The 15219-nt window shown below is 49.1% G+C and overlaps 1 protein-coding gene across 1 annotated transcript in view; it reads left to right on the top strand.

Moving 5' to 3' along the window:
- lrp3 (low density lipoprotein receptor-related protein 3) overlaps nucleotides 1-15219 on the top strand; it is a 72816-nt gene that overhangs the window by 19656 nt on the left and 37941 nt on the right. Inside the window, exons 5-7 of the mRNA XM_080186661.1 lie at nucleotides 10973-12059; nucleotides 13008-13140; nucleotides 14246-15203. Coding sequence (XP_080042787.1) covers nucleotides 10973-12059; nucleotides 13008-13140; nucleotides 14246-15109 — 2084 coding nt within the window. The 3' untranslated portion in view covers nucleotides 15110-15203. The remainder of the gene's footprint in view (nucleotides 1-10972; nucleotides 12060-13007; nucleotides 13141-14245; nucleotides 15204-15219) is intronic.

Consider the following 15219-nt stretch of genomic DNA (forward strand, 5'->3'; position numbering starts at 1 on the left):
AAATTAGTGTAGAGAGGATACCCGATCCTCTACACTGGTAGAGAATCCCACCCTCCCACCTCCTCTAACCTAATTATAAGAGTGGGGGAAGTTTGTTGTTTGTTTTTTAATTTATTTTTCTGCTGGTAATTGCTTCAGGGATGGCAGTTCAGGCAGTAAGCTGCATCTCCTGTGGGATGTATGTGGTGAGGGAATCTAGTAGTGTTTCAGGGGAGTTTACTTGTAGGAAGTGTGTTAGATTGCAGCTTCTGGAGGAGCGTGTAAAGGAGCTGGAGGTGGAGTTAGAGGAACTCCGCATAATTCGGGAGGTAGAGGTGGAAATCGATAGGAGTTATAAGGAAATAGTCACTCCTAAAAATGAGTCTTGGGTCACTGCCAGGAAGAGGGGAAAGAAGCAATCGGGGGGACAATCCCCTGGGGCGGTTCCCCTCCAAAATAGGTTTTCGGTCCTGGAGGCTACAGTTGAGGAGGAAACAACTGGGGATAGTCAAAGGGACCAGGTCACTGGGGGTGAGCCTAGTATGAAAGCTCAGGTGGTTAGGGGCTGTAAACGATTGGGCCTCGTGATTGGGGACTCCACGGTTAAGGGGACAGATAGGAGGGTCGGAAGTAAAGGTAGGGACTTAGGGCTGGTGTGTTGCCTACCAGGGGCTGGGGTCCGGGATGTATCTGAAAAGGTATTCAGGACTCTTAGAGGAGATCAACCCCAAGTTATTGTTCATGTGGGGACACATGACATAGGGAGGTTAAGGGAAGGGGATATTAAGCAGAGATTTATGGAGTTGGGGTGGAAACTAAAGGCCAAGACTGATAGAGTGGTTATCTCCGGACTCTTGCCTGTGCCACGAGATAGTTTAGAGAGGAATAGAGAAAGGGAAAGTTTGAACTTGTGGCTGAGAGGATGGTGCAGGAGGGAGGGGTTCAGGTACTTAAGCAATTGGGGCTCGTTCTGGGGAAGGTGGGACCTCTATAAGAGGGATGGTCTACACCTGAATCAGAAGGGGACCAATATCCTGGGGGGGTAAATTTGCTAGGGCTATGCAGGGAAGTTTAAACTGATTCGGAGGGGGGGAGGGATCCTGAGTAGAGGGGTTGAAAGTGAGGGGTGCATGGATGGGGACTGCAATGCATGGCATCGCAGGGGTGGGGTGGAGCAGGGTTTGAAATGTGTATACTTCAATGCGAGGAGTATTCGCAATAAAGTGGGTGAACTTGCAGCGTGGATCAGTACCTGGGACTTCGATGTTGTGGCCATTTCAGAGACATGGATAGAGCAGGGGCAGGAATGGATGCTGCAGGTCCCGGGGTTTAAATGTTTTAGTCGAAGTAGAGAAGGAGGTAGAAGGGGGGGAGGGGTAGCATTATTGGTCAGGGATTGTATCACAGTGTCAGAGAGGAGGTTTGATGAGGACTTGTCTGTTGAGGTAGTATGGGCGGAGATTAGAAATAGGAGAGGAGAGGTCACCCTGTTGGGAGTCTTTTATAGACCTCCTAAAAGTTCTAGAGAGGTTGAGGAAAGGATTGCAGAGACGATCCTGGTTAGGAGTGAAAGTAATAGGGTAATTGTTATGGGGGACTTTAACTTTACTAATATTGATTGGAATTGTTATAGCTCTAGCTCGTTAGAGGGGTCAGTTTTTGTGCAAAGCGTGCAGGAAGGTTTTTTGACTCAGTATGTAGATAGGCCAACTAGAGGTGAGGCTATATTGGATTTGGTGCTGGGAAATGAGCCAGGTCAGGTGTTGGATTTGGAAGTTGGTGTGCATTTTGGTGATAGTGACCACAATTCGGTTACGTTCACCTTAGTGATGGAAAGGGATAGGCATGAACCTCGGGCCAGTGGTTTTAGCTGGGGGAAGGGTAATTATGAGGCTATTAGGAGAGAATTAGGAAACATAGGTTGGACTAGGAGATTACAGGGATTGGGAACGTCCGAAATGTGGAGTTTTTTCAAGGAGCAGCTACTGCAAGTCTGTGATAGGTATGTCCCTGTCAGGCAAGGTGGAATTGGTAAGGCTAGGGAACCGTGGTGCACCAAAAAAGTTGATTCGTTGGTTAAAAAGAAAAAGGAGGCTTATGTTCGGATGAGACGTGAGCACTTGGATAGTGCACTAGAGAGCTTTAGATTGGCTAGGAGGGAGTTGAAGAGCGAGCTAAGAAGGGCTAAAAGAGGACATGAGAAGACTTTGGCTGATAGGGTTAAGGAGAATCCTAAGGCGTTCTATAGGTATGTCAAGAACAGAAGGTTGGTTAGGGCAAGGTTAGGGCCAGTTATAGACGGCAGAGGGAAGTTATGTGTGGAACCGGAGGAGATTGGTGAAGCATTGAACCAATATTTCTCTTCGGTGTTCACGCAGGGGGACATGGATATAGCTGAGGAGGACACTGGGTTGCAGGGGAGTAGAATTGACAGTGTTACAGTTGATAAGGAGGATGTGCTGGATATTCTGGAGGGTCTGAAAATAGATAAGTCCCCTGGTCCGGATGGGATTTACCCCAGGATTCTCTGGGAGGCAAGAGAAGTGATTGCAGAGCCTCTGGCTCTGATCTTCAGGTCGTCGTTGGCCTCTGGTATAGTACCAGATGATTGGAGGTTAGCGAATGTTGTCCCATTGTTTAAGAAGGGGAACAGAGACTTCCCCGGGAATTATAGACCGGTGAGTCTCACTTCTGTTGTGGGCAAGGTTTTGGAAAAAATTATTAGGGATAGGATTTATAGTTATTTGGAGAGTAATGAGTTGATTGGAGATAGTCAGCATGGTTTTGTGGCGGGTAGGTCGTGCCTTACTAACCTTATTGAGTTTTTTGAGAAAGTGACCAAAGAGGTGGATGGGGGTAAGGCAGTGGACGTGGTGTATATGGATTTTAGTAAGGCGTTTGATAAGGTTCACCATGGTAGGCTTCTGCACAAAATGCAGATGTATGGGATTGGGGGTGATCTAGGGAACTGGATTAGGAATTGGCTAGCGGATAGGAGACAGAGGGTAGTGGTTGACGGTAAATATTCATCATGGAGTTCGGTTACAAGTGGTGTGCCTCAGGGATCTGTGTTGGGGCCACTGCTGTTTGTGATTTTTATTAATGATCTGGATGAGGGTATAGTTGGGTGGATCAGTAAATTTGCTGATGACACCAAAGTCGGAGGTGTGGTAGATAGTGAGGAAGGGTGTCATAGTTTGCAGGAAGACTTAGACAGGTTGCAGAGCTGGGCCGAGAGGTGGCGGATGGAGTTTAATGCAGAGAAATGTGAGGTAATTCACTTTGGTAGGAATAGGGCTAACGGGAAGACTTTGAATAGTGTGGAGGAGCAGAGGGATCTAGGTGTATGTGTACATAGATCCCTGAAAGTTGGGAATCAAGTAGATAAGGTTGTTAAGAAGGCATACGGTGTCTTGGCGTTTATTGGTAGGGGGATTGAATTTAGGAGTCGTAGCGTTATGTTGCAACTGTACACAACTCTGGTGCGGCCGCACTTGGAGTATTGTGTGCAGTTCTGGTCCCCACATTACAGGAAGGATGTGGAGGCTTTGGAGAGGGTGCAGAGGAGGTTTACCAGGATGTTGCCTGGTATGGTGGGGAGATCCTATGAGGAGAGGCTGAGGGATTTGGGGTTGTTTTCGCTGGAAAGAAGGCGGCTAAGAGGGGATCTTATTGAAACATATAAGATGATTAGAGGTTTAGATAGGGTGGATAGTGATAGCCTTTTTCCTCTGATGGAAAAATCTAGCACGAGGGGGCATGGCTTTAAACTAAGGGGGGGTAGTTATAGGACAGATGTCAGGGGTAGGTTCTTTACCCAGAGGGTGGTGAGGGATTGGAATGCCCTGCCTGCTGCAGTTGTAAATGCGCCTAGTTTGGGGGCATTTAAGAGGTCTGTGGACAGGTTTATGGACGAAAAGGGATTGGTTTAGGTTAGTGGGTCATTGTTGTTGTTTTTTTTTAAACTGGTCGGCGCAACATCGTGGGCCGAAGGGCCTGTTCTGCGCTGTAATGTTCTATGTTCTATGTTCTATGTCTCATTACCCCACTGTTGTTTGTACTATGTAGGTGGGTGGTGGTAAGGAGAGTGAGTGCAAATATAAGTAGCATTTTATACCCCTCTTAGTCTTCTCTCTTTCCTGAAGTACCATCCCTCCTTTGCCTTGCTCCAAAGATATGAACCTTGTGTAGAAACCATATCCAAGGGACTATCCCTCAGGAAATGGGCGACTGTCAAATGTTTAACAATCACCCAGTGATGCAGCTCGGAAAGAGACTACCAACCCTTGGAGAGAGCTGTCCAATCAGTCCAATATTCTCTGTTCCTTTCTCACAGCCTGACAGTTTCTTCCTGCAATATTGATGCTCTTTCTTTTTGAAAGTTTGTGTTGAATCCTCTGGAGTCTTGAGTAGTGCATTGCAGCTCCCAGTAGTTCATTGTAAAAACACATTTCCTCACACTGCCTTCAGGTTTGTTTATCTTCAGTCTGCATTCTCTAGTTATTCATCCTTGTGCCATTCAAAACAGTTTATTCTCTTTACTCCTTTCGTTATCTTGAAAGTCTCTTTTAAATCTCCCTTTAACCTTTTCTCCTCTAAAGAGATCAATTGCTGCTTCTCCATTCTCTCCATATAACTGAAGTCCCTCTTCTGTAACGCTGTTCTGGTAAATTCCAGTGTCTAGAATTCTAGCAGAAGGATATCTGCTCAAACTCTTACCAATGCCCTATTCCCGTAACCAATGCCTGCGTCTCATGGTTGTGGTTTCATGTCCAAATCCAATGTTTGAGCACAAAACTTTGGGCTAATATTCCAGTGTAGTACAATGGGAGTGCTGCATTGTTGGAGGTATCCTCATGAAGCTGAGGTCTGAATGTAACAGATCTTTCACCCTATTCTGGAGAAGAACAGAGTCAATGAGCTGGCCAATATTTATCATTCAAATGTTTTTGTTTGTGGGAACTTGCTGTGCACATATTTACTACTCCATTTTCTACATAGGCTTTTAAAGTGCTTTGAGACATCTGGTGGCCATGGGAAGCACTGTATCAAAGTAGGGCCTGATTCTCTGAACCCTTGAGCCGGTGAGAATTCCGACGCTCCAGTGAACAGGGTATCAGCTGAAAATCAGAGTTCCTGATGGTCGTGAGAGCTCTCGGGATTCACCCGACCAGCCCTGTTTGTTGACCCTGATAATTATACAAACCTGCTAATTTGAGTGACCCTAACGGGTTTGACAGGACGTTTGCAGCCTCACGACATTCAGCCAGCCTACCAGCAGGAACGCCAGCGGGCGAGTTTTACATGTGTTACCCAGAAGCAGGGATGTGACATGCTGGACCCCGAGGGTCAAGGAGAGCACTACCAATCCCTCAGAAAAGAGGGGCATCCTCCGCCACCACTCAAATCATGGGTCACACATATGCACACAAACTAGAAGCAGGAGGAGGCCATTCGGCCCTTCCAACCTGCTCCGCCATTCATCTTGATCATGGCTGATCATCAAATTCAATGTCCTGATCCCCTTCTTCCATAACCGTTGATCCCTTTAGCCCCTAGAGCTATATCTAATTTCTTCTTGAAATCAGGCAACAGTTTGGTCTCAACTATGTTCTGTGGTACTGAATTCCACACATTCACCACCATTCACCCATGGGTGAAGAAATTTCTCCTCGCCTCAGTTCTAAAAGGTTTACCCTGTATCCTTAAACTATGACCCCGAGTTCTGGACACCTCCCAACATCAGGGACATTCTGAATCTACCTTGTCTAATCCTGTTAGAATTTTATAAGTTTCTGTGACATCCTTGCTCGCTTTTCTAAACCTCAATGAACATAATCCTAACTGCGATTTGCGAGTGGAGAGCTTGTGGGTGAGTACAGCGACTTTTTTCTTTTCTTTTTTAAAACTAACTTTGTTTTAGTTTTTTTGCTTTAATTTTTGCACCGGAAGTAGTTGCTAGGGCACTCGGGTCAAGTTTTTTTAACCTTACTATAAATTAGACAGGAGGGGATTCCCGATACTCTACATAGGTAGAGTATCCCAGCCCTCCCCCCTCCTCTAACCTAAAAAAGAGAGAGAGAGAGGGGGGCTCTGACTGAGAGCAGGTAAGACTGCTTCTGTTTTTGAGTGTGCTGTAAGAGCTTTGGCTCATAGGGCCAAAGAGATAAGGGTGAGGCAAGGTAAGTTATAAGTTTTTTTTTATGCTTTTTCCTCTGGGTTACTAAAAGGGGCAATTATGGGTGTGAGGCCAGTATGTTGTTGCCAGTGCAACATGTGGGAGGTCTTGGAAGCTCCTGGTCTACCAGACATCCACACCTGTGCTCGGTGTGTGGAGCTGCAGACCCTACGGAACCAGGTTAAGGAGCTGCAAATGCAGCTCGAGGACCTTCGGCTCATTCGAGAGAGTGAGGAGCTTATAGATAGGAGCTATCAGCAAGTAGTCACACCAGGACAACGGGAAGAAGGCACTTGGGTAACTATTAGGAAGGGGAAACCTCGGGTGATGGAGAGCACGCCGGTGGATGTCCCCCTTCAAAATAAGTACTCCAGCTTGAGTACTACTCGGGGGGACAGCTCATCTGAGGGAGGAAGCGGTGGCCAGGTCTCTGGAGCTGAGCCAGTAAGTCAAAAAATCAAAAAAGAGAGCAGAAAGGTAGTTTTAATAGGGGACTCCACAGTGAGGGGGGCGGACAGGCGTTTTTGTGGACGTAGACGTGAGTTGCGGATGGTGGTTTGTCTCCCTGGAGCTGGGATCCGGGATGTCTCTGGGCGTGTTCCAGATATCCTGAAGGGGGAGGGTGAGGAACCAGAGGTTGTAGTGCATATAGGTACTACTGACGTAGGCAAGAAGAGGGAGGCAGTCGTGAAAAGGGACTATAGGGAACTGGGTAGGCAGCTGAGGAAGAGAAAAGCAAAGGTAGTAATCTCAGGATTGCTGCCTGTGCCACGGGAGAATGAGGGCAGGAATGGAATGAGGTGGAGGCTGAATGCGTGGCTGAGGGACTGGTGCAGAGGGCAGGGATTTCGGTTCCTAGATCATTGGGACCTCTTTAGGGGCAGGTGTGACCTGTACAGTAAAGACGGGTGGCACTTAAATCCCAGGGGGACTAATATCTTGGTGGGAAGACTGGCTAAGGCTACCGGGGGGACTTTAAACTAGAAAGAATGGGGGGAGGGAATTGTGATGGGGAGACTGGGACGGAGGAGGGTTAGCTCCCAGGTAGGAGAGGACTGCAGGAAGTATGAGAGGGAGGTTAGACAGGGGGTGGAGAAGGGTAATGCCCAGACTGAGGGGCTGAAGTGTATATATTTTAACGCCAGGAGTGTAGTGAATAAGGTAGGTGAGCTTAGGGCGTGGATTGCTGCTTGGGAATGTGATGTGGTGGCCATTACGGAGACTTGGATGTCTCAGGGACAGGACTGGGTACTTCAGGTGCCAGGATTCAGATGCTTCAGGAAGGACAGGGAGGGTGGCAGAAGAGGTGGTGGAGTGGCCCTGTTGGTCAGGGACAGTGTCATGGCTGCAGCGAAGGAGGATGCTGTGGAGGGACTATCTACTGAGTCTCTGTGGGTGGAAGTTAGGAACAGCAAAGGGTCGAAAACTTTGCTGGGTGTATTCTATAGGCCGCCCAATAGTGACAGGGAAGTTGAGGTGCAGATAGGGAAACAGATTCTAGAGAGATGTAGTAATAACAGAGTTGTCGTGATGGGAGACTTCAATTTCCCAAACATCGACTGGAATATCCCTAGGGTAAGGGGTTTGGATGGGGAGGAGTTTGTTAGGTGTGTTCAGGAAGGTTTCCTGACACAGTACGTGGATAAGCCTACGAGGGGAGAGGCTGTACTTGACCTGGTACTGGCGAATGAACCAGGACAGGTGATGGATCTCTCGGTAGGAGAGCATCTTGGGAATAGTGATCATAATTCTATCTCCTTCACAATTGCATTGGAACGAGACAGGATCAGGCAGGCTAGGAAGGTGTTTGTCTGGAGTAGGGGGAAATACGAAGAAGTCAGGAAGTTACTTGGACAAATAAACTGGAAGGAGGCGTTCTTAGGGAAAAGTACCGAAGGAAGGTGGCAGATGTTCAAGGAATGTTTGTCTAGAGCTCTGCATGACAACGTTCCGATGAGACAAGGGGGTTTTGGTAGGTCACGGGAACCGTGGTGCACGAAAGCTGTGGTGAACCTAGTAAGGAGGAAAAGAAAGGTGTACAAAAGATTCAGGGAACTAGGAGATGTTAAGGATCTTGAGGAGTATAAGGATTGTAGAAGGGAGCTTAAAAGGGAAATTAGGAGAGCCAGAAGGGGTCATGAGAAGGCCTTGGCGGGTAAGATTAAGGAGAATCCCAAGGCCTTCTATAAATATGTGAAATGTAAAAGGATGAGAAGAGAAGGGATAGGACCTATAAAAGGTGAAGGGGGAAAGGTCTGTGTGGAACCAGAGGAAATGGCAGAGGTGCTTAATGAGTACTTTGCCTCAGTATTCACAGTGGAAACTGATCTGGGAGATTTTGCTACGGTTTTGCAGCAGATGGAAAAGATTGAGTATGTGGATATTAAGGAGGAGGATGTGTTAGAACTTCTGAATTCTATCAAGATAGATAAGTCGCCGGGACCAGATGGGATGTACCCCAGGATACTGTGGGAGGCGAGGGAAGTGATTGCAGAGCCCCTGGCGATGATCTTTGCATTGTCAATGGAGATGGGAGAGGTTCCGGAAGATTGGAGGATTGCGGATGTAGTTCCTATTTTCAAGAAAGGGAACAGAGATAGCCCGGGAAATTACCGACTGGTGAGTCTGACCTCAGTGGTTGGTAAGCTGATGGAGAGGCTTCTGAGGGACAAGATTTACGAGCATTTGGAGAGGTTTGACATGATCAGAAATAGTCAGCATGGTTTTGTCAAGGGCAGGTCGTGCCTTACGAGCCTGGTTGAGTTCTTCGAAAATGTGACTGAACACATTGACGAAGGAAGTGCAGTGGACGTGGTGTACATGGACTTCAGCAAGGCGTTTGATAAGGTCCCCCATGCAAGACTTCTTGCGAAGGTGAGAGGGCATGGGATCCAAGGGCCTTTGGCCTTGTGGATCCAGAACTGGCTTGCCTGCAGAAGGCAGAGAGTGGTTGTGGATGGGTCTTTTTCAGCATGGAGGTCAGTCACCAGTGGAGTGCCCCAGGGATGTGTTCTAGGACCCTTGCTGTTTGTCATTTTCATAAATGACCTAGATGAGGAAGTGGAGGGATGGGTAAGTAAGTTCGCTGATGACACGAAGGTCGGTGGTGTTGTGGATGGCCTGGAAGGATGTCAAAAGTTGCAGCAGGACATAACTAGGATGCAGGACTGGGCGGAGAAGTGGCAGATGGACTTCAACACGGATAAATGTGTAGTCGTCCATTTTGGCAGAACCAACGGGATGAACGAGTACACTATCAAGGGCAGGAGTCTTAGTAGTGTTGAAGAGCAGAAGGATCTTGGGGTCCGGGTCCACAGGACTCTTAAATTGGCCTCGCAGGTGGAGGATGTGGTCAGGAAGGCGTATGGTGTACTGGCCTTCATTAATCGAGGGATTGAGTTTAGGAATCGGGAGGTAATGCTGCAACTTTATAAGACCCTTGTCAGGCCTCATTTGGAGTACTGTGCGCAGTTCTGGTCGTCTCACTATAGGAAGGACGTAGAAGCTATTAAAAGGGTACAGAGGAGATTTACAAGGATGTTGCCTGGACTGGGAGGCATGCCTTATGAAGTTAGGTTGAGGGAGCTGGGACTCTTTACCCTGGAGAGATGAAGGTTGAGAGGCGACCTGATAGAAGTTTATAAAATGTTGAGTGGAATAGATAGGGTGGATTCTCAGAGGCTATTTCCCCGGGTTGAAATGGTCGCTACGAGAGGACACAGATTTAAGGTGCGGGGAGGCAAGTACAGAAGTGATGTTAGGGGTAAGTTTTTCACTCAGAGGGTGGTGAGTGAATGGAATCAGCTGCCGTCAGTGGTGGTGGAGGCGAACTCGCTGGGGTCTTTTAAAAGACTTCTGGATGAGTATATGGAATTTAATGGGATTGGGGGTTATAGATAGGTCTATAGATTGGTAGGTGTTGATGTGATCGGCGCAACTCGTGGGCCGAAGGGCCTGTTTGTGCTGTAGTGTTTTATGTTCTAACTGACTTAGTCTCTCTTCATATGGCAGACCTGCCATCCTAGGAATCAGCCTGGTAAACCTTTGCTGTACTCCCTCTAGAGCAAGGACATCCCTCCTCCAATAAGGGCACCAGAACTGTATACACTATTCTAGTGTGGCTGATACAGTTGCAGTAAAACATCCCTATTCCTATATTCATATCCTTTCACTATGAGGGTGACCCGACCTGACATCCCTTGCCCCCTTATCCTCCTTTCCCCTTCTGACCATCCACTCAGCCCCCCCGCTTCCTCTGAGCCTGATTGACAGCCTGTGGTTTAATTTTTTTGTTTTGCAAACCACCATGGTTTTGAAGAAACCATATGCTGTCAGTCAGGTTTTACTCTGTCAACATTGTGGTCAGAATCAACAGGATACTGAGATCCATTCAAATGTGAAGGGAAATGAACATAATCACAGGTGGCCAGAGGCTGATATAAATCCATTGAGCTGTCAATGGAATCTTTCTCAAAACACTGCATTTTGGATTTGTTAGAGATCAAAGGGTTCCATTGGAATAGAGAAGGTTTCAAATAATTCAAATGTAGAGAAGACATTTTCGCTTGTGGGCAAGGCCAGAACCACCTGCCATGTTGTTCATTAATAATGAATAGTCATTTAGCAGAAACTTCTTGATCCACAGAGAATGGTTAGAATGTGGAAGGGGAGGGTGCGGTGAATAACGTTGCTGTGGCTTAGGGAAGCTAGATAAATACACAGGGGCAACAGACAAGAGCGAATGCCCTGAACCTTTGTTGAGGACACAGTGTGCCCACAGAGCCTGAAGTTGTGATTCTGTTCCTGTTCACACAGGGAAATTGGCTCAGAGCAGCTGCAAGTCGGATGAGTTCCTGTGTAACAATGGGAAATGCATCCTGAGTGTCTGGAAATGTAACAAGATGGATGAATGCGGTGATAACTCTGATGAACAGGATTGCCAGTACCCTCCCACCATGCCCCCTACCAGCCTCTGTCCAGCTCGAACATTCCTTTGCCTCGTTGATGATGTTCCCCAGTGCCTCCCGATGAAAGTTCAGTGTGATGGCAGCATGGAGTGTGACAAGGGGACTGATGAGGAAAACTGCCCTGATACGAGCTGCGGCAAGAGACTGGACAACTTCTATGGTTCCTTTGCTTCACCTGACTACTTTCGGTCCGAGCGTGACAGGGCAGAGCTGGACTGTACGTGGGTGGTGGACACCGAGGACAGCAGGCACATTGTACTGCAACTGAATCTACAGCTGGCTTACAATGATGAGGTGCTTGTGTATGATGGGGTGAGCAAGGAGCGGGGAAAGCTTCTGCAGACACTCTCCTTCCGCAACAACCGGCACACCGTCACCATTGAATCCTCGCGAGGTCAGATTACTGTCTCTTACCACACCGAACTTGGCAGCATGGGCCATGGGTTCAACGCCACTTACCAGGTGAAAGGTTACTGCCTTCCACAGGAGCACCCATGTGGGAATGATGGCGGTTGCTTTGCTGACACTGAGCGCTGTGATGGTTGGTGGCACTGTCCGAGTGGCAAGGATGAGGAGAACTGCGATGCCTGCCAAAAGGATGAGTACACGTGTGGGGACACAAGTGGCATGTGCTACTCATTGGCGGATCGCTGCAACAACCAGAAGAACTGTCCTGATGGCTCTGATGAGAAAAACTGCTTCTCTTGCCAGCCAGGGAACTTCCACTGTGGCACCAAGATCTGCATCTTTGAGCAATGGCGTTGTGATGGCCAGGAGGATTGCCAGGATGGCAGCGATGAACAGAACTGTTTGGTGGTGGTGCCAAGAAAGGTGATCACAGCCGCTCTCATTGGCAGCCTGATATGTGGCCTCCTGCTTGTCATTGCCTTGGGGTGTGCGTTCAAACTGTACTCCCTCCGAACTCGTGAATACAGGTACCCTAAAAGCAGCTTCTCGGAATCTGTTCATCTCCATCTCACTCAGAGTTGTGTTTAATTAAATATCAAAATTATACGGTTTTGTAAGAAAAATACTCAAAAATATTAACCTGCAGGAGACCAGAGCAAGGAAGATTTTACTGGGATGACTGCAATGTACTGACCTTCAGCCAATGAGAATCTCCCTGTGCACTGGCTCTCTGACAGTGCAGCACTCCCTCTGTGCTTGGCCAGTATGGCACTTCCTTGGCTCTGTCCCTTTGCCAGTGTGCTGCCCCCTCAGCACTGACCCTCTGGCAGCGCGGCGCCCCCTCAGCACTGACCCTCTGGCAGCGCGGCGCCCCCTCAGCACTGACCCTCTGGCAGCGCGGCGCCCCCTCAGCACTGACCCTCTGGCAGCGCGGCGCCCCCTCAGCACTGACCCTCTGGCAGCGCGGCGCCCCCTCAGCACTGACCCTCTGGCAGCGCGGCGCCCCCTCAGCACTGACCCTCTGGCAGCGCGGCGCCCCCTCAGCACTGACCCTCTGGCAGCGCGGCGCCCCCTCAGCACTGACCCTCTGGCAGCGCGGCGCCCCCTCAGCACTGACCCTCTGGCAGCGCGGCGCCCCCTCAGCACTGACCCTCTGGCAGCGCGGCGCCCCCTCAGCACTGACCCTCTGGCAGCGCGGCGCCCCCTCAGCACTGACCCTCTGGCAGCGCGGCGCCCCCTCAGCACTGACCCTCTGGCAGCGCGGCGCCCCCTCAGCACTGACCCTCTGGCAGCGCGGCGCCCCCTCAGCACTGACCCTCTGGCAGCGCGGCGCCCCCTCAGCACTGACCCTCTGGCAGCGCGGCGCCCCCTCAGCGCTATGCTGGATGTGATTCTGGATCTGAGGTAGATTTTTTAAAAATCATGTTCTGACCACGGCTTCTCCTTTTGCATTACCAACTTTTGTTTCTTTTCAGAGCTTTTGACACCCCTATGACACGGCTGGAGGCGGACTTTGTGCAACGTGAGGCTCCCCCGTCTTATGGTCAGCTGATTGCTCAGGGTCTTATCCCACCTGTCGATGACTTTCCCGTTTACAACCCAGCTCAGGTAGTCCCACTGAACTGTTGTGAAGCCTTCCCTCTATTGTGTATTTTACTCATTGGCAGCTGAGAAGCAATACCTTTACACAGCGAGTGTTTATAATCTGGAATGCACTGGTGGAAGGTGGCAGAAGGAAATTCAACAAGAAAATTTGGGAGGAAGTTAGTGAAATAAGTGAAAGTGAAAATTGGACAGGGCGATGCAGAAAGTTCAGGCCAGTGGCATTTGTTTGATAGCTCTTTCGAAAGGCTGGTGTTGGCAGGCTAATGGACCAAATAGCTGCCTTCGGTGTTGTATGATTCTTCAGGGACTGTCAAAATCCTTTTCAATCTTGATCTTGGCGAGATTTAAAATTCTTGATTTCTAAAGTAGTGTTGGAATCATAAAGTTCTATTAACCCATGCGACTGCACCTCTGCCAGTGCAGTGATCCCTTGGGGCGGAAAAGACTCAAGGGAACAAAGTGGGTTTCATGGACAAGATGAGCTTGGAGAAGGCATGACGGCCTATAGGATAGGAACTAAAGAGAGTAGAGTTCAGACTGGGCAGGGAAGTGCTACAGGAAGTTTGGTCCTGTGGGAAGGGCATGGCAGAGCTCCTTGCAATTGGTGAGGGGAGAGAGGTTTAAGAAGTTGGTCCAACTCAAGTAAGGAAGCTGCTGGTATCTTTGTGTTCCAGGAAGATCCTGGAATAGTCAGCAATTTTTAGCAGATGAGAGTATTAGAGGTGGTCCAGCCAGACCTGTCGATAGGTGGATAAAACAGTTGCTCGCCATATCCTTTCAAGTCACGCACATCATTGTCATAGTGACCAACTCATCTATTTTAGTGAAGTTAATTGAGGGGCAAATATTGGCAAAGGTGCCAGGGAGAATCTCACCCACTCCTCCACCATGAGAGCCGAGAGGTTTAACATCTGAACTGGAAGGTGGGGTTTCAGCCTGGAGCCTGGCTGTTCAGGTGAGATGGGGATGTTAGTCTGTGGCCTTTGTAATTGCCCCCTCTGCGACTCATTGCTTTGAGGGTAGGAAGTGAGCATTCTGGAATCTGCAGGTTTCAGTGTCTGTTGATGTTGCCAAGCCAGTTCTTGTAAAGATTTTTCTCTGTTTTCAGGCCTCTGTCCTGCAGAACATTCGCACAGCTATGAGACGCCAAATTCGTCGCCATGCCACACGCAGAATTTCTTCCCGTGGACGCCTCAGCAGGATTTGGAGCAGGTTCTTCCAGAGACCCAGGGGATGGGGGCTTATCCCCTTGCTCACCCCAACCTCTGCCTCGACTGCTTCAGCCTCCCATCTAGGCCGGAATGAGGTTGTGCGGAATTGCGAACAGGAAGAGAGCAGTCGGAATTATGTGCAGCCTCAAGAGGAACCTGACTCTGACACTGACACAGAGACTGATCGGCAGGTTGGTGAGACTCCGGGGGCAACAACAGATGGCTTGTCAATGGTGGCCTTGGAAAACTCAGTGCCAAAAGCATCTTCACCCCCCAGCATGGATGGTCAGATGGAGCTGCAGACACCTTGCTTACTGCGCTCTTCAAGTTCTGAGGATACCTGCATCACTGACTTTGACGTCCCTCTCAGACAGCCATCAGGAGACAGCTGTACCAGAGACGTCTGTAACCGTGACCCACTGTCTGGCAGCCCAGATTGGAGCTTCAGAAGCCGTCGACAGCGTTTTCGCCCAGGCTCTCGCTTACTTCCAATGAGGCCTAGTGGCACCAGGGGCCAGAGCTCAGTGACAGTGAATATAACAGTGATTGAGCGAAATCTGGGTTACTGTCCAGCAGAGCCCGATCATCACCGACGTCCAAGACAACAGAATTTCACCTCAGCATCCGCTGCGTGCAGGGGTCAATGCTCCAATTGCCCAGAATCTATGACTGAAAGACCATGCTCCTTGCCAGTGCCTCGTCACAAACACTTCTGTCCAGAGACCCCATCGCCAGACCCTTCCTTCCAGACACCTTTCTGACAGTCAGACGGCAGGAGTAATGACCAGGCTGTGCTCAGCTACTGAGAAGTACCTTCATCGCCGCACAGGCATTTTAAATGGCCAACACACTCCGGTCCATTGTATTAAAA

The sequence above is a fragment of the Carcharhinus amblyrhynchos genome, chromosome 4 (assembly GCF_965287045.1).
Source record: "Carcharhinus amblyrhynchos chromosome 4, sCarAmb.v2.hapA, whole genome shotgun sequence".
Taxonomy (NCBI): Eukaryota; Metazoa; Chordata; class Chondrichthyes; order Carcharhiniformes; family Carcharhinidae; genus Carcharhinus; species Carcharhinus amblyrhynchos.